This window comes from Triturus cristatus, chromosome 2_1 (genome assembly GCF_964204655.1).
Source record: "Triturus cristatus chromosome 2_1, aTriCri1.1, whole genome shotgun sequence".
NCBI classification, from domain to species: domain Eukaryota; kingdom Metazoa; phylum Chordata; class Amphibia; order Caudata; family Salamandridae; genus Triturus; species Triturus cristatus.
Window position 1 is genome coordinate 1157998885 of NC_140581.1, and position 24354 is coordinate 1158023238.

The 24354-nt window shown below is 48.3% G+C and overlaps 1 protein-coding gene across 1 annotated transcript in view; it reads right to left on the reverse strand.

Annotated features, from left to right (window-relative positions):
• Window positions 1–24354, reverse strand: part of TSTD2 (thiosulfate sulfurtransferase like domain containing 2) — a 175882-nt gene that overhangs the window by 130448 nt on the left and 21080 nt on the right. Inside the window, exon 3 of the mRNA XM_085636601.1 lies at window positions 1358–1683. Within this exon, the coding sequence (XP_085492727.1) occupies window positions 1358–1683 (326 nt within the window). The remainder of the gene's footprint in view (window positions 1–1357; window positions 1684–24354) is intronic.

Sequence of the window (24354 nt, forward strand, 5' to 3'; positions counted from 1 at the left end):
TTACTTTGCCTTCACTGAATGAAGAAAAATCCTCCTCCTCTCACTCAGGCACCCGAGACTTTGGCACATAATAGCAATGGAGAGAGTCTTTAGGAAAAGGACAGGCCAATACATATCTTTGAGGCAATATGGGATCCGCTGTTGCACTAGGTTTCAGGAAGCCTCCGCTCTCTCTCTCATTCCCACCAAGATTGCGATCCCTAAACCGTTTCTTTAAAATTATTTTATTGGTTGCACATTGCGACAAACAATCTCTTCACGCTGTGTCATTGGAAGCAGTAAGTAGTGTATCATTACAAAATACAGATCACGGATATTTACGCGTTAGTATTATACGATTGCAAAAACAAAATTGGTGCAATTCATTTTTTATCTAACTAAACATCAGTCATAGTGAAGACAATCATTGTACATTTCCATCACAGGTTTTTATATATTGAATGCTGGCCCATCTATCACAGGTTAAAGACACACTTTATGATCGATGAGACCACCTCTACAATATCCTACTGCGTTGGCCTCTATCATGGGTCATCCAAAGCATCGGGGAGTGGGACCGTAGGCTGTTCAGTCTGCTCGGCAATATATGTTTGATATAGACCCCAAAAATTCTTTGGTCGGCTACGAGGAGGGAGTAGTTCACTATACTATACTGTTTACTTTTCAATGACTGTGGTGTGATTGAACTTGTGGAGTCTTAAATAAAACGTCAGAATAAAGCATCCAAGGTAGATGGTGTCCTTCATCCCACTCGTGGTTGGCACTGCAGGTTTAATGCGTTCTAAACTAACTGACATAGTTGCTGTTACTTTGGGGTGGGTACAAAGAGGGAGGACTAGGGGGAATTTGGAAACTAAAAAATGAAACTAAATACACTGCAGAAAATGAGTTTAGAAATTGCACCTTTATCTAAGCCACTATTTATTATATGTTTGCCAATATACTTTTCCATTCTGTGCAATGAAAATCTAATAAAAATGTATACAATTAATAACAAATCTCTGCATAAACACATCATTGGAGCCCAGTCTAAACCAAATATAAACAAATCATGCATATATAAGTGGCATACAAACCACATTTCCACTACTGATGATTAAACTCCAATAATCGGAAAGCAGAATTTTTCCTGAGGAGGAAGACTAGAACCAGAGTGTGAGGTTTCCAACCCTCACAATGCTGCAAAGCCATACTGGTGGCAGAAGGCACATACAAATCCTCTAAAATAACATAACATACCATAATACAAAATAAGTTTCTAGAACTATACCACATCTTAGCCAGCTATAGAAGAGATCATGATTTCCCAATAGTTAATTTGCAATTAATTCTCAAGCACCGTTTCCCTTTCACTTACCTCGTCAGGTCAACAACGCTGATATCAGCAGTATTTGGCAGCAAATCGTGAATTTTGAAGTCGCTGGGTGCTCTCCCAATTTTCTCATCATGTGAAATGGATGGGTCAACAGTTTTATGTTCTTCGGCTAAGACAAACTGCTCTAAAATGGAAGCTGTTTGGCACAGAATTTCAGACATGTGCTGGCCAGCTACATGCTTGTGAATGCTGGTCAAGTTACTAAACACCAAGCTGCAACACTCCCAGTGAACTCTTCCTCCGGTTGAACTTTGGCAATCGATTAATGCTGGTGTTTTTTGTAAGGCTTTGACAAACAGAGCAAATCCCTGTGAAAGAAAAAGAATTGACTAAGAAAAGTACTATTTCTGCTTTGTACATTGTAAAATTAAAAAGTGCATGCTTGACTACAGTACTATTTAACCATCATTTTTTCTTCTCATGCTAACCCTACTCATCGGATGTGCCCTATTCAAAGTGAGACAAGATGTGTCTTGGCACCCAAAACATGATTTCCAAAAATGTAACAGACACAGATGTATGAAGGAACCACGCATGCCATTACCACACATGCCTTTACCGCGTAAAATGTTACCATACATATGCCTTTACCACACATGCCTTTACAACGAAAATGTAAGTATTTCGCAGGTATGAAGCCTATATAACATATATATGTACATATATTAATATTCTAGTCCAAAGAGCAGAAATCACTCTTACCTGAGCTCTTATGACAGCGTTCACACGGCGGGGTCCTACAGATCCATACAAACGCTGCTGTTTTAAGGAAGTTGGGAGCAGCATTTGTTTGTATATATATGTATGTGTGTGTGTGTGTGTGTGTGTGTGTATATATATATATATATATGTGTGCGCATATGTATATATACAATGTATATATATATATATATTTATATGTGAACAAGGTGGCTGTGTCCACCGAAACTCGTTGTCCAGCGCACATCTCTGCCTAATAAATACCTTCATTGACTCCTGGCTACTGGTGCCTGCTTTCATTGTTGGTAAAGTGGGACTGTCATGGATATATATTTATATATGTACGTGTGTATATACACATACATACATAAACATTTTTATATATTACCTTATCGACCCCACCTTAACCCTGAAAATACCCTTGTCACCCTAATACCCCTATCCACCGTAAACCCTAAAAATACCCTTGCCACCGAAATACACTCACCCAGCTTAAACCTTAAACCCTAAAATACCCTTGCCACCCAAATACCCTCACCCACCCAAAACCCTAAAATACACCATTGTCACCCAAATTCCTCTTCCCTCTCTAAACCTTAAAAATACCCCTGCCATACGATTACCTTTACTCCCCCTCAACTCCCAAAATACCTTTGCCACCCAAATACCCTCACCCAGCCTGAACCCTAGAAATACCCTTGACCCCCTAATAACCTTGCCCACCCTAAACCCTAAAAGTACCCTTGACACCCAAATACCCTCACCAAACCTAACCCTAAAAATACCCTTGCCAATTACCTGCAAAATACTTAAATTTTTATTGTAAAGGCATATGTATGGTAACATTTTGTGTGGTAAAGGCATATGCATTGTAATGGATGAATAGTAAAGGTATTGTGCGGAAACAGGTGCGTTGTAAAGACTGTATCCCACATACACAGTCAAAGCTGTGTACATTATTGCTTCTTATGAAGTGTCTACGATTTCTCATCTGATCTCATCAATGCACCTGCTTATATTCTTGGTGAGAACTTAGGGCCTCATTAGGATTGCGGGCAGATCGCCATCGACAGGCCATCGGTGGTGGTCTGCCTGCCATTCAGGCCATCAGTCCGACTGCCGGGTTATAATACTGGTGGTCGGAGTGCACAGGTTGGTTGGAAAGACTGCAGCCTCTGACAGGATCCAAGATCCCGTCAGGGCGGTGGTCGGACTCCTATCTTTACAGTGGAGGGGGTGCCTGCGCAGGCGCCGCCGTAGGTATTAGGATGTCCCTTTCTGACTGCCATTTCAAGGTGGTCAGACAGACATGAAAAGGCAGACAGAAACGGACTTTGGGACCCTAAGCAGGGTCTCCGGGGGCCCCTTCTAAGAAGCCTGGGGGCACATGTAGTGCCCCCCACACACCTCCATGCACCATGTTCCCGGCACCACATGGTAGCTGGCAAACAGTGCATGGATGTGCACAAAGTGTTTTTTTCTACTGTGGCTTGTGCTGCGGCCCTTTTCCTGGGTCGCAGCACAAGTCGCAATAGAAAAAGTATTTTACGACTGCCTGCACGGCGGTCCTATCCTACTAAGGCAGGTATGACTGCCGACTCATTGTCGGACAGTCACCTGCCTGATACGATGGCAGTCTGACCGACCACCATCATAATAAGGGCCTTAGGCATCCGATTGATTCTAGAAAAAATCTGTGCTAGGGTACATATTTGATTTTTGCTTTCTTTTAGAGAGCTTGTCTCCATTACCTGTGTCGAGAGATCCCGTTGTTGGTTCACTACGTGTCTCACAGAGTGCTGATTTTTGCAAAAAATACTTTTCAGACTCAACCGAGGGCGAGAGAGTTTTCTTCAGGAACATTCTAAAGAAATATATAATTTTTACTAAGAAAATACCAAACAGCCTTGTTTGCCAGGGAATAAGGAACTTAATATGCGTTTGAACAGGCTTTGTTTGCTCTATATGTATCCTTACTGAGATAATTATACAGCTACTTCAGAAAGGTACAAAGTCTCAAAATGCGTTTTAAATGATGTACAAGGTGCTTCAGAAGGTAATGCACACTCATTGTTTATGTCAATCAATTTGTGCAAAGAAAAAATATTTTCTCTGTAATAATCAGAACAGCAATCATATAGGCATCAGCAGTGTAAGCTTCCCTGTCACAGAATTGGTACATGATGGGCATCAGTAGTGCAAACTTCCCTTAATCACAGAATATTAATTTATGGGTATTAGCAGTGCAAATTTGATAATCTGGACCAAAAAGGTTTGTCAAAGTACGCAAAAGGAGCAGATTGGCAAACAAGGATTAGAAGCCAGACTAAAAAGCAATTTAGCCACTTTACTACATAACTTCCATCCCTGAATATTCCCCCATTCCCTTTGTTCACCTCTTTAATTATTTGTTCACTGCTTTACTTTTTTTCTTTCTCAGCCCCATGCTTTTTCAATTCTTCTCTAACTTACTCTTCTTCCTCTCCTTCATTCCTTCACCTCACTGGTACCTCCTATTTTTCTTGGCCTCCTTTCCTCACCTCCATCATCCTTCTTACTTCATGCTTTCCCTTCTTTAACTTCCTCAAGTCTATTTCATTTCTTTCTAGATGGCAGCCTCCTAGCAAAGGATTCATGCTACTACTTGTGTTGGAGCGCCTTCTTGAAAGAGCACACTCAACAACAGTGAGGGCTCAGTCTCTAAAAAATACTTTTTTAGAATGAGTGCTATTAATCATGGTTAATACATTTGCTGAAAATATCTGCAGTCCAGAGGGTCAAATAGACTCAAACTCTGACAGATTGCTCAGCCTTTCATCTTTTCAAGGTCAAAACATATTTATACCTAGTGATGCCAATACTTATTATTGGAACATTCAATTTGTAGTATGAGCCAGACATGTATGCTATGTAACAAAGCCAACCATTCACTTTTTTCCATTGCAGCCAGGTCTCCTTGAAGGCTGGCCCCTATTTTCTTTGTAAACTGATTTCTGAATTTCACATAAACAAAACAATTTCTCTACAAATTTCTACGCCAATCCATCTTCTCTGGCAGAAAGTTCTTTACATACCATGGATGTTATAATAGTCCCAAGGTATATTTTGAATTAGGTTTCAAAACTTATGTTTGAGAGATGATGACTATAGCTGTCAGAGAACCTAATCTGTAAAACGGGTGTAATTTACCTACTCTCTGAAACTGTAAGATCTCAGCGCGAGGGTAAGGGGTCTCCAACACCAGAAATAAACACCAAGATGGCCACTGTCTTAGCTACGTATGTTGAGGACCTTAAAAGGGGTAGTGATCGCTCCTGGCGTTTCTATCAGGACAAGTTATTGGTTTTAGCAGTACCACTTCCTAAAATTCTGGGCATGGCCGAGGAGGCCCGAAAGTCTGGTCCTCTAATATCCCCAGAGATTTTGTCAGGTTGGGCACAGTAGGTATGAAACTGCACCAAAGCCACAGGGCCTCCTAGATCCCTCCTCATAAAGGTGGATCCAAAATAGCTGACTTAGCCTTCCCTGATGTGCACTCAGTAGCCAATGGGGGCCTTTTTAGCTACTCCTTTATTAAATAATTGGGGAAATGTGTTTTCTCCTTCACCTCATTGGAACAAACTCAAGCATCTATCAAGGTCTTTGGCCAAAAGGTTTTCGCCGAGGCCTGTCCTGGTAAGGTGCGCTTATCCCTCCGCTTCTTTTATCAAGGCCCCAAACTGGAACAATAAGTCAAAAGAGGCCACTGGCAAGGCCAGAGCAGATATGGCAGATTGGCCCCTAGTGCTTCACTAAGGTCCTGAAGCCAACAGTGGAAGCATTCTGAGCATTTAACTCATAGTGGATTCTGACAACATCCTAGTGATGGATCAATGTCTGAGGGCACTCTCCAGCCAACTCACAAAGACAATCTCACTCTTGGAAGGATTTGCTTTTGTTATCAAAGAAAATAAGTTGATAATGAGTCTTGTCATAAACTCAGTCAAATCTAACCTCAGATTTGCATCGAAAGAGATAGCACAAATTTGTCAAGGATTAAGAAGGACTCAAAACCTCAGAGGCAGAGTGAAAGATTTGTAGGTCTGCTTTCTTCATCGGTACAGGCAATCTTTCCAGGTCCACGCCACAATAGACCACTCCAAAGGCAGTAGGCTTTTCACCAAAGAAGCAGCCTCACCTATACAGAGATAGTGCCCCTCTCTGAGGAGGCCAAGGAGGAGAGCCAATGGTGGCTGGTCCATATAGAGGCATGGGATGGCCAAGCCACTTTTGCACTGACCCAGACCTAGTAACAAAATTGAAAGCCAGCTCAACTGGCAGGGGAGCAAGATGTGGCGATTTATATACAGACAGAAGATTCAAGCTTATAGTAGCTGCATGAGGAAGTTTTCATCAAACTGGATCAGACACGGGGACTGTTTACAGTTGACCTCTTTGAATCAATGGTCATGCGTTACCGCGGTTTGCTATGATCATGAGAGTGATGGCTCCCGTCAGAAAACAAATGGCTGAAGTGGTGACTGTCGCTTTTCTTTGGAAATCTCAGGTTTAGGAACAAGTTCTACTGAACTTTTCATGTGATTTTCCAGTCTGTCTCCCCCTCTGCTGTCATATTCTGTAGAATCCAGAGGTCTCCTTCACAATCTTGTGAAAGAGGGCAGTATACATCTGATGGCCTGGTGGGTTACAGGGGTTGCTGGAAGATCCAAGGTTTATCAGAGAAAGTGGTGTAGCTCATCTAAAAGGAGCGGTCAGAGATCAGCTAGGAACAGAAGGCACGGTTGGTGGTGGAAGACACTTGGTTCCCGTGGGGTTTGAGCTGGGGCATACTACAGCATTCCTGTTGAAACTGGCTACATACGGTCTTGCTTAAAAGGGAGTAACTACCTTATGCTTTGCCATCGCAGCAAGTCACCTTCCAGTAACAGATGGTTCTCAGGTGGGTGAACACCAGATGGTCTGAAAACTCTGAAGGGGTAGCTGCCTCTATTTGCCTCTTGGTCCACAATCCTTCACTCTGCTGGCTATAAATACAGTTTTAATTCATTTTTCTTTTCTTCACCTCAGAATCAGCATCTGACTTGGAAGGAACTGTCAAGTAAACTGGCAATGTAGCTATGCATGGTGTTTTGCAATAGAATGTCTAATGTCTGTTCTGAAGAAGAGTGTCTAATGTCAGGGCCTTAAATTTAACGGAGAGAATGTCCACTCCAGAGGAAGTCCCCTTCAACTTGAGTAGAAGTCCAATGTCATACTCCAGGATAATTTCATACTGAGACCTCAGCGTGAAAGACAACTTCTCATTTCCATTAAAAAGGTTTTCAGGGAGGAGGAGCCTAGCGCGCAACCAAGATGGCCGCGTAGGTGCGAGGCTCCCGAGGACCTCCGCAACCTCCTACGTTTATCCTGTCTTCATCCTGCATCGGTTGAGGGGACTGTGTCGGTGAGCCTGAGCCGAGGTGGTACCCGTTTCCCGTTTTCGAATCGGACCTCGGGTGCCGGAGTGAGCACCGATTGAAATTTGCGGCCTACTTCTCTCCTGACCCCGGATTCGCGTTTGGGGGCGACCCAGTGGCAAAGTGAACAACAACGGCGGGCTGGGCCTGGCGAGTCGCGTACCCCACACTTTCTCTTTCACTTTCGCGCCCCCTTGCCGTTTTCGCAAGTGGGATCACGGCGCTCTTTGTGTTGGGGTGGCCTCGCTGGGAGACCCTGCCTGCCTGCCTGCTGCGGCCCGCTCTGCCGTCCTGGGGTGGCCCCCCGGAGCTCGTGGCCTTGATTGCTTGCTCTCCACTGCGTGGCTGGTGCGGGTGTGAGACCCGCGACGATGGCCAAAAAGCAGGATGGGGATCGGTTAAAGGCCAAGTCAACCCGGCGTGGCGCCGCACATCAGGCCAACATCATGGACCGCTACACCCTCCCGAAGGATCGCACAAGTCCTCTGAGTGCCCCCCGGATGCCCCGGATTTGCCCACGGATCTGTCTCTGCAAGACGTCATGAGCGCCATTGCTGAAATGAAGGCCTCGGTGGGCCAGCAGTTCGACACTTTAGCGCACAAAATCGACGCGGTCCTCATTGATGTCAACCTTGTGAGAGCTGATCTCTCCAAGACTAACGACCGGGTCGATTCTTTGGCCCACACCGCGTCGGGCCTCACGACTGAGGTGGCGGCCCTTCAAACGGAGGTGCACCGGCTCCGTCAGGCGAGTGCGCTCATGGATCGGCGCCTGGAGGACTCCGAGAGCCGGGCCCGGAGGAATAATATCCGCATCATCGGAGTGCCCGAGGGACAGGAGGAGTCGGCGGCGGATCTCTTTGTGGAGGACCTGATCACTACCCATCTCCAGCCTCGAGGACTGAGTAAATTCTTTGCCGTGGAGAGGGCCCATAGAGTTCCCGGGGGCAGACCGAAGGTTGGAGCCCCTCCGCGGCCTCTTATTGCCCGTATCTTTAACTTTCGGGACAGGGATGCGATTCTGCAAGCTTCCAGACTGCAAGGGCCGATTAAGCTGGAGAACATGGAGGTGAACTTTTATCCTGACTTCACCCAAGCGGTCCAGAAGCAGAGACTGAGTTTCCTGGGCGTCAAGCGGCGGCTTCGAGGCATGAACTTAAAATACGCCATGCTCTTCCCGGCCAGGCTGCGGGTGGAGGTGGATGGTCGCACTCACTTTTTTGACCGTCCTGAAACGGCCGGGGACTGGCTGGACACTTTGTCTGGGGGTCATGATCGGGAGGGCGGGGGGGGGGGGCTGCGGGAGGAGACGGCCCACCGGACCGGGTCTGAGGTACTGATGCCGGGGCTCACTCCGGATGATGCTGCCACTTTCGGCCAAGCTTAGGGTCTTTTGTTTGTTGTACTCGTCTTCCCTCCTTTGGAGGCGGTGCGGGGTCTTGAGGGGGTACTCTTTCCTCCTCTAGGGGGTCGAACTAGTTCCAATTATATAGGGGCGACAGGCACACTGCAAGTTGGGGGGGCTGTCTGGGCTCATGCAGGGGTGCAGGGAGGGGGGAGTTTTGTTGGGGCGGTTGGGTTGGGGTGGGGTTTTGTTCATTTGTACCACAAGGCAAAAGTATTGTTGTGCTATTCCTAAAGTGCTCTCGGGGGGACGATTGATCGCTTTCGGCTATGATGGGGGGTAGGGGACTGAGTCTATTGTCCTGGAATGTTAATGGACTGGGGGACAGGATAAAACGGGGTGTGGTCCTGCAGTTCCTGAAACAAATTTCACCCGATATAGTTTTTCTGCAGGAGACACACCTCATTGGCAACTCCTTTCGTGCTATGAATCGACGGGGCTACCGCCTTCTGGCCCATTCGGGCTTCACGTCTGGTTCAGGGGGTGTGGGCATTATGGCTAAAACCTCGCTCCCGTTGGAAGTTGATGAGGTGCTCCATGATGACAGGGGACGTTACACGGTTCTGGTGGGTAGAATGGAGGGCAGAGTGATTGTTTTTGTTTCTGTCTATGTCCCGCCAGGGCTGCAAACGACTACTTTTGCGGATCTGGGGCGCCTCCTCCTTGGCCTTCCGGAGGGGATTCTAGTGGTTGGGGGGGGATTTTAACGCTGTGGTTTCCGGAATTGAGGACCGTCACCCCCCTAAGGATCTCCCCCGTGCCCAAGCGTGGTTGTCTGGCCTCTTGGATACCTTGGGGCTGGTGGATTGTTGGCCTTTGAAACACCCTACACAGAAACAGTACACCTTTCATTCCGGGGCCCATGGCAGTCTCTCAAGGCTAGATTATGTCCTGGTGCCGGCGGCCCATGCGGGGAGGATCGGGGAGGTGCGCCATTTGGCGCGGGGTATTTCGGACCACTCCCCGCTCCTGTTGCACTTCGACATTCTCCCGAGGGGGGAGGGCAGGGTGGTCCCGATCAATCCCTGGTACCTGCGTGACCCCACCATTCGCGCAGAGTTGGTTAAATCCCTTACGCGATATTTTGACGATAATGTGGGGTCTGTGTCATCGGCGGTCTCTCTGTGGGAGGCGTTCAAGACGGTACTCCGGGGGGAGGCCCTGTCCCTTATTTCCCATTCCCGGAAGCGCGAGCGGGAGGAGGTGACCCGTGTTGAAACTGAGATAACCGAGTTGGAGGGTGACCTAGAATGGGGAATGACGGATGACAAGTTACATGTTCTCCGACTCAAGCAGGCGGCCTATAACGCCCTCGTCACGGAGGCGGCCAGGGGCCTCAGTAGAGAGCAACAGGGGAGACTGTATGATGTGGGTGATAAGGCTGAGAAATTGATTGCGTGGCTGGATAAAAAGGAGAGAGCGAGTCGAGTTGTCCCGTCGATTGAGAAACTGGATGGTGTGTGTGTCACTGAACCGGGAGAAATTGTTGATTGCTTCGCTGAATATTTCCGTGGGGTGTATTCCCCGGTGTCCTCCCGCTCGGAAGAGGATTCCCATGCCCTGCTCAGGGAAATCGCGCTGCCTTCCCTTTTGGAGGAGGACAGAGTGTCGTTGGACGCCGCCCCAACATCTGAGGAAATTGCCCTCGCCATACGTTCGGTCGCTTCCAGCAAGGCCATGGGTCCTAATGGTCTTCCTATCGAATTGTACAAGCTGCGACCGGATACGCTGGCGCCGCATCTCCGTGCTATGTTCCTCGCGGCCCGTTCGGCGGGTTCCCTCCCGCTAGACCAGCGTCTGGCTACTATCGTGGTTATTCACAAGGAGGGGAGGCCGCGGGACCGGGTCACGTCCTACAGGCCCATTTCGCTGCTGAATGCGGAACCCAAAATTCTCGCCAGTGTTGGCCAATCGGCTGGTTGGCGTGGTGTGCGATCTGATTCACCAGGATCAGTCCGGTTTTATCCCTCATCGCAACACTGCGCTCAACCTGCGGCGCTTGCATGGGGTGCTCGCGCGTGTCCCGTTCATACGGGAGCCGGCCATTTTGGCGTCCCTGGACGCCACTATGGCGTTTGACACACTTGAGTGGCCATATATTTGGGCGACGCTGGCGAAGTTTGGGTTTGGCCCGGGATTCATCGGTTGGGGAAATTGTTGTATTCCGGACCGCTGGCGCAGGTGACTGTAAACGGTAGAGTGTCGGCTCCGTTTGAGCTGGCCAGGGGCACGCGGCAGGGCTGCCCGTTATCGCCGCTCCTCTTCGCGCTTGCCTTGGAGCCCCTGGCGGAGTGGCTGCGGTGGCATCCTTCTATCCGTGGTCTCCGATGGACCCCCGAGTATGAGGACCGCGTATCTCTTTACGCTGATGATATTCTTTTGTACCTGGCTTCCCCGCGTAAATCGCTGATAGTGCTGGTTGATGTATTGCACTCATTTGGCCTCAACTCCGGCCTAGCCATCAATTGGGCTAAATCTTGTGTGTATGTCCTCTCTGGGGAGGCTCCTATCCTTCCGCGGGGTTGTCCTATCCAGATTGCCCCGCGGGGATTTAGGTACCTGGGTATCTTCATTACCCTGGACGCGGAGGCCCGGTATAAACAGAACTTGCTTCCCCCCCTCCAGCGCCTGAAGGATGATGTCGCGCGTTGGAGGCGCTTGCCGCTCTCGCCGCTCGGCCGGGCGGCTTTGTTTAAGATGATGTCGCTGCCACGTTTCCTGTACGCCTTACAGAACACAATGGACGTTGTCCCGGCGCGCTACTTTCGCGAGGTGGAGAGTTTGCAGCGCCGCCTGTTCTGGGAGGGTTGACCGCGTATCGCCCTGGCGAAGCTGACATCCCGTGGTACGATGGGGGGGTTGCCCTCCCAGACATCAAGCGATATTACTGGGCCTCCCAGCTGGCTGCGATAAATCACGGCTTTTACGGGCCCGCTCTAAACCCGGCCTTTGAGATGGATAAAATGTTACTGCCGGGCGGCGACTATAATCGGGCGCTTTATTCTAGCTCGCTCGACGCACGTCTGACGGGCCCCACGCGGGTCATGGTGCGAGTGTGGCACGCGGCTAACTTGGCGATGGGGTGGAAGGATCGTTTGACCCGGGCGACGCCACTATACGCATCTGAGAGGCTGGGCTCCCTGTGGACCTCGAAGGGCTTTGAGAAGTGGGACATGATAGGCATCAGCAGGGTGGGCGATCTCTGGACGAGGGGGGGATTCAAAACGTTCGATGTGCTGCAGACGGAATTCCAGTTGCAGGACAGGGAGTACTTTCGATATATGCAGATCCGTCATGCGTTGTGCTCCGTATTCCCGGACGTTGCCTCCATCCCGGAGTACTCCCCTCTGGAGGATAGAGTACTAGATGGGCATGTACCGGACGCCACGATTTCATTAATTTACAAAAAACTCATCAATGATCGCTCGGGACTGCTGACTGGCCTTCGTGAGGCGTGGGGGGCTGATGGATTGGAGCTGGATGACGAGGACTGGGTGTCTGCGGTGGCCTCCCCGAAAGAGGGGGCCATACCGGCTCGCCTTCGGTTCGTCCAGCTCAAGATACTCCATAGGGTCTATGTTACGGGGCCGAGTCTGATGCGTATGGGCTATGCTGTGGACGGGTTGTGTAAGCGTGGGTGTGGTTCTTTGGGGACCTTTCTCCATATATTGTGGGAATGCCCGGAGGTGGCGCGATTCTGGCGTGGTGTGCACGAGGTCTTGCAGGCAGGTACGCATGTGCCGCTGCTGCCCGAGGCGAGGAGATGTCTCCTGAATGTGTGGGAGCCAACCGACTACTCAGTGCCGCAGACGTGGTGGGTGACTCTGGGATATATGGTGGCCAAGCGTGATATTGCGCAATTGTGGGGTTCCCAGAGGTCACCGACTGTCTCGGCGTGGAAGGACAACATGGATTGGTGTATGTTTCGGGAAAAGGTGGTGTATGTTGCGAGAGGTAAGCCTGGGAAATGGGTGAAAGTATGGGGCCCCTGGAACGCCTACCGTGGGGGAATCTGTACCCCGCCGCTGATGCCTGATCCGTCTCCGGCCCCGTCTCCTTAGCCTGCTTGTCTTCCTGGTTCTGGGCATTGAGTTCACTTTGTCTCCGTCCCGACCTATCCCCCTCCTTGATATTCCTGTGGATCGGTAGGGTCCCCCCCAGGGGAGCACATGCTATTGTTTCCGATTGTGGGTTGCCTTGTGGACTTGTTTCTTCGTTATTTATATAAAAATGAAACCGTTGTGTGGGGTCCGGATGGTGTGGCTGCCAACGCTTCTTTCAACTCCTGTGATCTCTCTTCTGCCGCAGCGTGTGTTCTACTGTTTGTATTCTATGCTCCTTCTGTCTGCTAGCAGCCGGCCTGAAGGTTGTAGGCCCATCTTTGTATATCTTTTGGATTCTGTAATAAACGGTTTCAAACAAAAAAAACAAAAAAAAAAGGTTTTCAGGTGTCCTCCCCTACCACTACCAGGCAGGTACACTGGATCTTGCATGAAGAAGGTATTGCCATCAACCTGCTTGGATCTCACTTGACCAGGGGGGGCTATGGCATCAAAGTTGTTTTCAGTAAGAGCAAGGTTAGAGGACATAAATGCAGATGATTGGCCCTCTAACAGGTTTTATTTAAAACCAGTGGTGGATTTAGCCTGTTTAGTGGTAAGTAAAATGCAAACTTGAATAATTCTCACCACCAGTCCTGGCATAGAATGAGAAAATGCCTAGCTAACAAAGGAAAGTTTCAATTCTTTTTTTTTTTTTTTTTTTTTTTGGAAAACCTTTATTTAACAGTATGTGCAGACAAATACGGGCCTACAACCCTCAGGCCGGCCTCGACAAAAAAGGGCACATCAGCAAGCAATTATACGATTCAGCAGCATATCAGTACAAGCACGAATAGACCAGATTACGTTATACACAATTGTGCCGCCGAGCGCCAGGATGATGAGGTTTAAGTTTTATAAAGTTTTGAAATAAGTCCATAGCAACAGGTCTGAAAGGATCCGAATCAGAGCAATACAGTTAGGACTATAGTGGGCAACGATCATCAGAAGAGTCAGCAAGCATTATCCGTAAGGTAATCAATCGCACTCAATAAAATCAGGATAGAAAAGAAGCATATCACATGACGATCCCCAAGCACTACCCACAAGTTCCCAATCCTCCCCTCGACCCAAGAAATAAGAAAGGAAAGAACAAACGAGAAAGGTAAAGAGTAGAAAGGGAGAAGAGAAAGAGAGAAAAGAAAGAAAGAAAAAGGAGGCCCATAGAAAAAAAAAAAAAAAAAAACCAACAAGGAAATATACCCCCCACCCTACACGCATGCAGAGGCTACGGCCTACCCCCCCTAGCAGTGTGTCTGTCGCCCCAAAAGAGTACCCGAAATGTAGGAGAAGAGAAAGAGAAGAAAAAGAAAAAGAAAGTCACGGTTGATCGGAGGAGGGCCAAGGATCTATTCAATACAAGCAAAATCGTTACCCGCGGTCACCCAACCCCAGGCCCCGACCTAACACCCTGCTACATGTACCTCCAACAGTCACAAGTCCCAGTCCCAGCCATATACGTATCAATGTGCAACAAGAAAAACCCCCTTCCTCAGCCTTGGCCCCTTCGAATCTGCAGTCCAACAGAGTCCAATTGCAGTACAGCCAACCTGGACGGGATGGGCCACCATGGAGTCCGTTGCAGCAATCGAGGGGTAAGAGACAAGTCAAACTGGAGCGAAGCTCGATAGTAAAGGACCACAGAATGCGCCGCTGCTATGCGGTGGCTAGCACAACAGGGAGCAGGACGATGCATAAATCCCAGAGTAGCGGCCGGCCGATGTACAGGGAGCAAGTCCAGGAGGACGCTCAGAGACGTGGCACCAATGGACAAAGGAGATGGGCAAAACGGCGGCTGAGGCACAAGCTCCGGCCATACCAAGGGAGCAGGATTGTCAGACTCCTCCAGGGCAGAGCCGAGGAGTACCGCAGCGGGCACTGGGACACGTCCCCCCGTCACTGCCACATACCTCAACTCGGGTGATCCACCGACAGTCGACTGAAGATGTGGCTTAACATGCCGCACTGGAGAATCATCACGGCCAGCTGAAAAAGTCCGATCAAACCGGTCCTCCAAACCAGTGGCAGAGTCGCGGAAGGCCAACCACAGGTCCTCCAGTGCTGCCAGGATGTCGCGAAGCCCCAGCGGTGGATCAAGGATGGAGGGTGCTGTTGCGTCCGCCATCTTAGGCAAGCAACCATCGAGCGCCCCGGGAAACAAGCCCCCTTCACCAACCATCAGTATCTGGAGGGTGATAAGCTCTCTGCGGGGCCCCGGTGGTGCAGGAAACGTGGAAGCAGCCGGTCGTGGAAGGCTTCAAGGACAGGGGAATCTGTGGTGCAGGGAAACCCACCGGCGAGACCAGGGCTTCCGATGCAGAAGATGGCGTCCGCTGCTGTAGGCTGCAACAAAGAAGCGATCCCGGCCCTCTCCCAGCTGGGCCGGGATACAGTATACGGGAGCTGGATACAATGTTGCGAGCGGGGCGCGCTGGGCAGCCGAGCATGAAAAAAGCTGCTGTGAGAATCCCAGCGCCGCGCTCCAGGTCCGGTGTACCGGCTCCTCCCTCTCCACAGCGGCCGCTGCTATCGTTGTCGCCGCCGGCCGTCCCCACTAAACAATGGCCCGGCCGCGACCGCCTGGAAGGCCGGAATGGAGACCGGGGCCCAACTCCGCCGGGGCAGCTCCGTTTTCGACCGGAGTCAAAGTATCGTGGTCAGGGACGTGGCGCAGGTAAGCGTAGGGCTCGGAGGCGCAGGATTCTTGCCAGGATATCGACGAAGGGCGAAAGGGTCGGCGGAGCCGAAGAGCTAGGCGGCCATCTCGGCTGCAGGCTAGGCTCCTCCCCTCAATTCTTTTTAAGGACACAGAGTAGACAATTATCCCATCCACAAGTTGTGGCTGAATCAGGAACCCTCCCTACTCTCAGTGTTATGCTGAAGGAAACATTAAGAGTTCGTGTAAGGTATGGACATTTGTATTCCCTGTTCGATCGCAAGTAACATATTTAAGGGGAATGTTTTTTCTGTTTCTTGTGCAACACGAAGTTACTTGATGATGCTACTATATTGAATCTTGGATTGAAGGGCATTATGATTTAGTTTTTATATCCAGGGCCACTTGAATTATGCAGCAGGGAGTACCAAATGATGCAGGAGGGTTCACTAAATTACGTGCCAAGAAAAGCCAAATTATGCCGAGTAATGGGGAACATTTTTTTATAGTATTACTTCACTCATTTTTAGGTCTCGCTTAGGCAGCGCGTATGCGCTGCCCTAGGAGATGACCTTTTGGAATCGGTCAGCTCTTTTCAAGCACTCGTACTTGTGCTGGCATCCACCTTGCGGGAGCGAGCAGCGTCGCGCAGGGGTCATCTGTTTTCAATTAGCGTGGCCGTGCGGCCGTGCTTGTTTACATTTGCCTCCTCGCACTCGCTTTCACTTTCTTGCCGGTTCTTCACTTTTCTTCCGCTTTTCTTTTCCTTTTGTCTTGTTCGATTTCCGCCTCCTACTTGCATCACTAAAGCTTTTCGGGCCCTTTGTGACAGCAGTTATAGCCCTAATATTGGCAATCATCAACATGGATCCACAACATAGACTTTCACATCATCAGTTAGATTGGCTCCAAACTTTGCACTAAAAATCATATTTTTAGAAGGTTTGGTTGAAGATAAATTCAAATGAAAGATTATTTACTATCGGCAACTGCAATGACTCAATTGGTAGTCGCATATAATAAATCATTTGCTTGTTAAAAACATGACACAATTTTCTGTACGCTTGTTTTGCGCGCTGTCATTTTGACCGATTTATAGATATTTTCATGTAGGAACACACATGTCGTATTTCCTGTAAGATGCACCCTGACTCCTTATACAAAACTATACTTTTGATGTGAGACTCTCAGCTGGGCTTCTCCGATGGTCTGCTTCTCATGTAGACCGTGAACATTGCAGCCTTAATTCTGCCACGACTACCCGGCCCCCTCCCCCACCCCGCAGCTTGAGACACTGGGTAACGAGGCGCACTGGAATAAGCTTCCTGTCCTAGCACTGCTCACTGGTCGGTGCCTAGGCAGACAGATGCAAATGCAGGGGTAGGTTACATTTACCCTCAATCCATCTTTCGTGGAGATAGGAGACATGCCTATGAAACTCAAGATGAAATTCTCCCCATGGGAATGGATGTGTACACCAGCAATCAGGGCCGATAATGGGATGAGCTCCTCTGCGCTGTGCATGAAGTGCCCGGTTAGAGACTGTGGAATATTTTGAATAAATTCAACTTGCTCCAGAGGCTATGAAACTCATCATTTGGCCCAAGTAAATAATGTTAATTAATTCCCAAGTGGTCTTTCCACTTTCAACAAATACATGTTATGCGTAATGATGTAGAAGCGGAGCATCATTTGTCTCTGCTTTGCAACCCTTCATTTTATAAATTGGAAACATGCAAAAGGTAATAAAACCATTGCAGCATCACCTTAGCACCAGCACAGCACCATCAAAGCATCACTCAGCACCAGCTCCGCACAAGCACACTACCACCTTCGCACCATGTCAGTATAACTCAGCAACACCTGAGCATCAGCACAGCATCACCTCAGCACCAGGACAAACTAGAAGACATTCTATATGTTTTTTTTAGGGTCAATCAGTTGTACATAATGTCTACTTGCTTATATATAAGGTGATATAAATGCTTATAACACTTTATTATAACTTTTCAACATGCTGCGCAGAAGCCATACTGCTCCACAACATAGCCTAAAGGTATTGGTAAAGCCAATAGCTCTGGCAAAAACTTATACGGTCCCAAAGGCTAGACCTATTGGCTATGCCAATGCTTGTTCCTTATTAGACATGGTAATACTGAGTCTGACAAAGATTTCACATCATTAGTACCACTTAAACAACCAAAGGCAGAAATAAGGAACTGAAAGATGACCAGTTAACCTTTGCGAAGGGCCTTTCACTGAACGTGAACAAATTTTGCCACGTATGTAGTAACTTTTGACCCGCTTCAGCTTCATTTTTTTCGTTAAAATCTGCGGATTAAGCAGCAGATGGCGTTTTATGTGGGACATGCGGCAAATCCATAACTATGCAAAAAAAAGCTGCATATAATTCTAATGGCCCTGATTATAACTTTTCTTGTGCATGTTAGGAAATGACCAGAACATGGAATAAGTAAAGAAGTGTCGATTCCACAAAGGGTGTCGTACGAAGAAAGAGGGGGGCCTAAGAAGTGGCTAAGATGACAATTGATTTTGAATGTTGACTTTTCCTACCGTTTTTGGGGGTTGTATTTTTTTCTGTGATTACTAAATGATGCTGCTGGAGGAATAAAAGACAAGGTTAAAGCATAATCCTCACCTTCGTGTCCATAATAGACTGAAACCTTTCTTTATGATGGCTAGGAAATGTTCCATTCTATTTAACCATTAGAGTTACTTGTTCCTTCTGGGTTTCTGATCCAAAGAGCTGGTTGATCTAATCTTAGGAAGGATTTTAGCAAGATACAATTTAAGCAATGAGTGACAGTGACATTTTCAACTGTTTTGAAATATATAGATCATAGGCCGCATGTTCCTCCACGAAATTCAAACATGGATAGAAGATCGGGATATCTTAAGCCCAATGCAGGCAGGTTTCCGATCCCGGACAAGCACAATAGACCAAGTTTTCCGTTTTGTCAACTTATATTGGAAGACGGTGGTTTTGGGGAATGGCGCCCTTTATGCGGTGTTTGTGGACTTAAAAGCAGCTTTCGACCTGGTACCACGTAGAAGGCTCTGGCAGGTTTTGAGGGAAATGGGTATTGCACCTGAACTTCTTACCGTGATCATCCGATTACATGAGGGAAATGTTGCCCGGGTGCGGTGGGGGGGCGTGGGGGAGGTGACAGAGGACTTCCCGGTTGGCAGAGGCGTGCGGCAGGGGTGCGTTTTGGCGCCGACCCTGTTCTCGCTCTTTGTCAACGGGCTGGCCGGTCATCTCTCACTGACCCCCACCGACGCGCCGGCCTTGGCAGGAGTACGCATTCCCATCCTCATGTTCGCGGATGACACGTTAATTATTTCCAAGACCCCAAGTGGCCTACAAAAGGCCCTCGGGTGTTTTGAAGAATTTTGCACAGCGAGGGGCTTGGAAGTTAACACGGGAAAAACGAAGTTCATGTCATTTAATGCCCACAAATCCTTTAAAGGAAAAATTTATATGAATAAGCTACCCCTGGAGGAGGTCACCTCATTTACATACCTGGGCATATCACTACAGAAAGACATGCGCTGGGGCTGCCAGTTAGATCGCGCCGTGCTACAACACAAACAAAAATCAGGTGCTCTTCTGTCTAGATTCAAAACTTCATTCACAAAGCCAATCTCTCCAGCTTTAGAAATCTATGGGACGAAGGTCCTGAGCTCATGCCTCTATGGGGCTGAGCTCTGGGGCTTCGGTAATTTGAATAGCCTGAAGGTACTAGAAAATGCGTTTTTACGCAAGATCACAAATCTACCTTCTAGCACGCCATTGCGACCTTTACTATTGGACCTTGGCAAAAAAACACTTGAACATCTGGTGAAGCTTCGTCCAATACTATACTGGCGTCGGCTATGGTGTACAGACGAACTTGCCCATTACAGGAGTGGCTTCGTGGATATAATAGAATCTGATAGGTTCCACAAAATAACTTGGTTACATGGGATTAAATCTCTTTTGGGTAGTATAGGCTTGATTGAACGTTGGAAAGACCCTGCAAATGCTGTTTTCCCATCCAAAGACAAGTTGAAAATAATGAATTGGGAATGGGTCTATAAGATGGAAATTTCTCAAGGCTTTTCCACCCCTCTATCATGCCGTTTTCTTGATTTAAAAGCCTATACTTCCCTAGAGAAGTACTGGGATACTATTGAAAAATCTTTAGATCGTAAACTATATTTCCAGATACGGGTGGGTACTCTACCCGTTGCAGAATTCACCTCTAGATGGGGGGTACAAGGAACCAAGAACGACAAATGTTATAGATGTGTTGAAGAATGCGAAACTGTAGGACATGTATTATTTTTCTGTCCAATGTATGCAGCACCCTGGGGAATATGGATAAAACCAATCTGTAGAATTCTGGGTATCAGGAGATATGCTATAGCCCTTCGCATTCTGTGCACAGATTCCGCACCCCCGATCTGTATAGCCGTGGCTAAATTTTTAGGGTGGGCCTGGGGCATAAGGTCAAAAGCTCTGAGGAACGCTGTAATTTCCCCCCCCCTAAAACAAAACTGTACTCAGTTAAATTTACCTGAAGTAGTTATTATATGAAGGCAACCAAAGTAGTGTAATCACTTAGCTACACCATGTTAATACTTGTGTAATATAAGTGCTTACGGGCTGGTCCTACAAATTATGCTTTTTTCCCATTGTTTTAAAAAAATAGCTTGTTTGACGGTTGTTTATAGATTTAATAGTAATCTTATTTTTTTTTAGGTAATTTATTAATTGTTTTATGCAATGTTTGTAAATGTGCTTTTATGACTTAATTGCCGAATAAAGCTTGATTGAATTGAATTGAAATATATAAACGATTTTTTTTCTGTTGTGCCTACTTTTTTTTGTTTAAATTTCTTTATTGGGAGTTTTACATTACATGGTACATAGTTACTCTTCATTATTAACACATGTTGATAGGTAAGCACAGGCAATTGGATGATATTATTGCAGCACAAAACAACCATCCGATCATATAATTTGCAGCACAGGTAGGATACAGCGAGATGAAATGGGGAGTACCCTTCAGTTGGACCTTACATGCAGCGATAGATTCCTTGGTATCTGTGTACGTGCCCCAGAAGTATGGGTTGATGTTCAGTCCCCATCCCTATCCCCGTGAACCCACTCATGTAGTGTCCATGATTGCATTCCCAATGCGAACAGTCCGGCTAACTAGGGGGAACGGGTGGAGAGCTGTCTGATTGTATCGTGGTAACGGTCTATTATGTGGCTGATTCTGGTTCACTGTTAGTACGGCGTGGTGTCTGTAGAGGGGGGAGAGGAGTCAGGGTGTCGTGTTGTCTGTTCAGGACAGGGTTATTTTGCTAGCGGTGCCCTAGTGTACAGTCCAACGACTGTCACGTGTTGGTCAGCGTTTGTGCCATGGGGGACAAGGGTGGAGTTTGGGATTAAGATTGTGTGGCTGGGGGTGATTCCTCTGGTGTCGTTTCCTGAATAAATTGAAATAGTAGTTGTGCTCATTCCATAGAGATGGGATGCTTATGTATCGCCTTCACCTCCTCGTCTCTCAGTGTTTCTTCCTCTGCCGCCCCCCATTTTTTCATGGCACCTATCCGGGCTGCTTCTGGGGGTCCTGTTGGGGTCCTCCAATGCATGGCTATTCCATGCTTCGCTAAGAGAATGGCTAGGGATGCAAACCGTCATTGTACCTTTTCTGTCTTCCGCCTGCGGAAGATTCCCAGGGCACATGCCTCCCATGTAGATATGGCCATGAGCTTGACTGTCGCCCGGGGTGTTTGGTGCACCCTATCCCAATACGGTTGAATCGTGCGACAGTCCCAGAACATATGTTTAAAGTTCGCCTCAGGAGTCTGGCATCTAGGGCATGTGAAATGTGTGTCAGGGTAAAAACGGTGTAGTCAGTGGGGTGTTAAGTATGCACGATGTAAAATGTTGAATTGAATATTCTTGAATCGTGCATTCGTAGAAACTTTTTTAGGGTACTCCCAATGCTTTTTTCCATCTTGTCCTCCCATTTCTGTCGTAAGACATGCAAGGGAGCTGTGATCAATTCCTGGATCGCTTTCTAGTGCCAGGTGACTAAGTTTCTTCCTGTACCCATGCGTAGAATAGTGTGTAGTACCGGGTGCGTCGGTGGTTCTCCCTCATTGAGATCCCAGCAGTGTCGGGCGCCATCTACTAATTGTGTATCAGGAATTGTCCTGGTGGAAGGTCATAGCATTCCCTCATTTGGGCATATGTTCTCAGCTGCCCGTCCTCGAACAGGGACTCGACCTCTGTCACTTTGTGTTCGGTCCATATCTGGAGGGCCCTGGAAGTGTAATATTTCTCCCGTTGGGGGAATCCTACCAATGGGAGTAATGGGTAGTAGAGGGGCTGATATCTTGACAGATGGTGGATACGCATCATGCATTTGCGGGCTATTGAGACCTGTAGGGGGTGGCTACGTATAGGTTTGGTACCCGGCATCAGAATTCTCCAGAGGGCAGGAAGAGGTACACGACCATTGTTGGAGATCGTCTCCTCCATGTGGCGTTCGGCTGTCCAATGAGATAGCCACTGAAGTTGAGCTGCTAAGAAATAAGCCTCGAAGGAAGGAGCTCCCAGACCCCCTTGCGTTGTGGGTCAGTAAAGTGTACGTAAGGCCACCCTGTGTCTGCCACCCCCCATATTAATGTTGTGAGTAATGTGTCTAGCTCTTGAAAAAAGGAGCGAGGTGGTATTACAGGGAGATTAGTGAAGGAGTAAAGCAGTCTGGGTACCATAATCATCTTTGCTAGGGCTACACGCCCTATGGGGGGCCAAGGGTAAGATCTTCCAGAAGGCGCCCGCCGCACGTAGCCCCGCCAAAGTCTTGTGGTGATTCCCCTCATAAAGGTTCTCGGGTGAGTGATACAGTCTCACTCCTAAATACCTGGGTGCCGCAGCATTCCAGCCGAGTGTCTGGAGTCCTATCGATACTTCCGAGGGAGCTAGGTGGGGACTGAGTGGATAAATCGTGGATTTGTCCCAATTAACTTTGAGGCCAGAGGCCTCTGCAAAGCCTTGTAATATTAACCATATCGGCGTCAGGTCGCTCATGATGTCCCACACATAGATCAAAAGATCGTCTGCGTATAGTGATACGCAATGTGTTGTGTCTGCTATTGGAATGCCCCATGCCTCGCCCGCCTGACGCAAGCGGATAGCCAGGGGCTCCACTGCCAGGGCAAATAGGAGGGGGGACAGGAGGCACCCCTGTCTAGTCCCACGCTCCACCGGGAATGGGGTCGAAATGTATTTTCCGATTCTAACCCTAGCTGTGAGGCCCCCATAAAGGAGGTGCGTGTATGCCATCAGGGTTGGTCCGACACATATTTTCCGGAGGACGGCGAATAGGTATAGCCATAGTAATGTATTGAAGGCCTTTTCAAGGTCCAAAATTAGGCATGCGGGGCGTGGGGGAATCGATCTGTCGCTCTATCCTGTATATGGAAGAGTCTGCGTATATTCTGTGAAACGTTAATTCTGGGACGAAACCCGCTTTGGTTAGGGTGGATCAACTGAGGGAGCACTTGGATATATCGATACGCCAACATTTTGCCTAAATTTTTACAGGTTGCATTGAGCAGGGTTATTGGTCGATATGAGGACGGGAGTGTAGGGTCTCTATGTGGTTTGAGGAAGGTCACCAGGGTAGATTCCCTAAGTGAGCTCGGGAGTTCGCCTCTTTGTAGCGTATCCTCATACATGGAAACGAGCTGTGGGGTCAGCTGGACTGAGAAGGTGGTATAGTATTCGAGGGGAAAGCCATCCATTCCCGGCGCTTTGCGTCGTGCCAGTGCTCGGATTGCGTGGGTTACTTCCGGGGGTTTAATCTTTGTCTCTAACGCCTTCCCATCGCTGATGGAATGGTGGGTAGAGGCAGTGAGTGGAAGAACTGGGACGGTGGCGGAGCCCGATAGACTACCGTGTAATAGTCGTGAAAGATGCGTAGTATATCCACTTGTGACTGTTTAGGGGTGCCCGCCGTGTCCACCAGTTCGGTGATTGGTTTCATATCTGCGTCTTGTTTTGCAAGCCAGGCTAGGAGTGTTCCTGTCACGAATCACCGAGGCCGCCGTAGAACACTGACGTCTCTATCAGTCTCGGCGCGTCGGTAAAAACTACAGTTCCCATAATTCCCGCAATTAGGACGCCAGCGCGGACGTCAGGACGCTCACCGGGAACGCCAGAAATACTTCCGGGTTCCCGATGAGCGGCGCTGCTAATTCTCAGTCGAGAGGACGAAGACGCCAAGACCTGGTAGGGGTGCGGTTGCACCAGTATAACACTTGGGAAACGTCCTGTATGATATTTGGTGTGAAGTGGTAGCGCCTGTGCTTTATCTGGTACCAGTAGCCTCGCTACCTGACATTTTTTTACGCTGCTGTTCCGAGGGAGTTTACCTCCTCCATTCTGTCTCGAATCTACCCTTGGTATAAACGGGGACTCCAGGTACTTTCTTGTGGCTCTGAGGCGGTGACTCGCAAGCCTGTTGGAGGAAGTCGTGTTCGACTTTTGCAGGCTTGCTATACGCTTCCACCTTCTTCGGACCGTAAAGGTCCCCTCCACGGTGGTGGAAACAATTATTTGGTTGATACAAGAGTGTGCT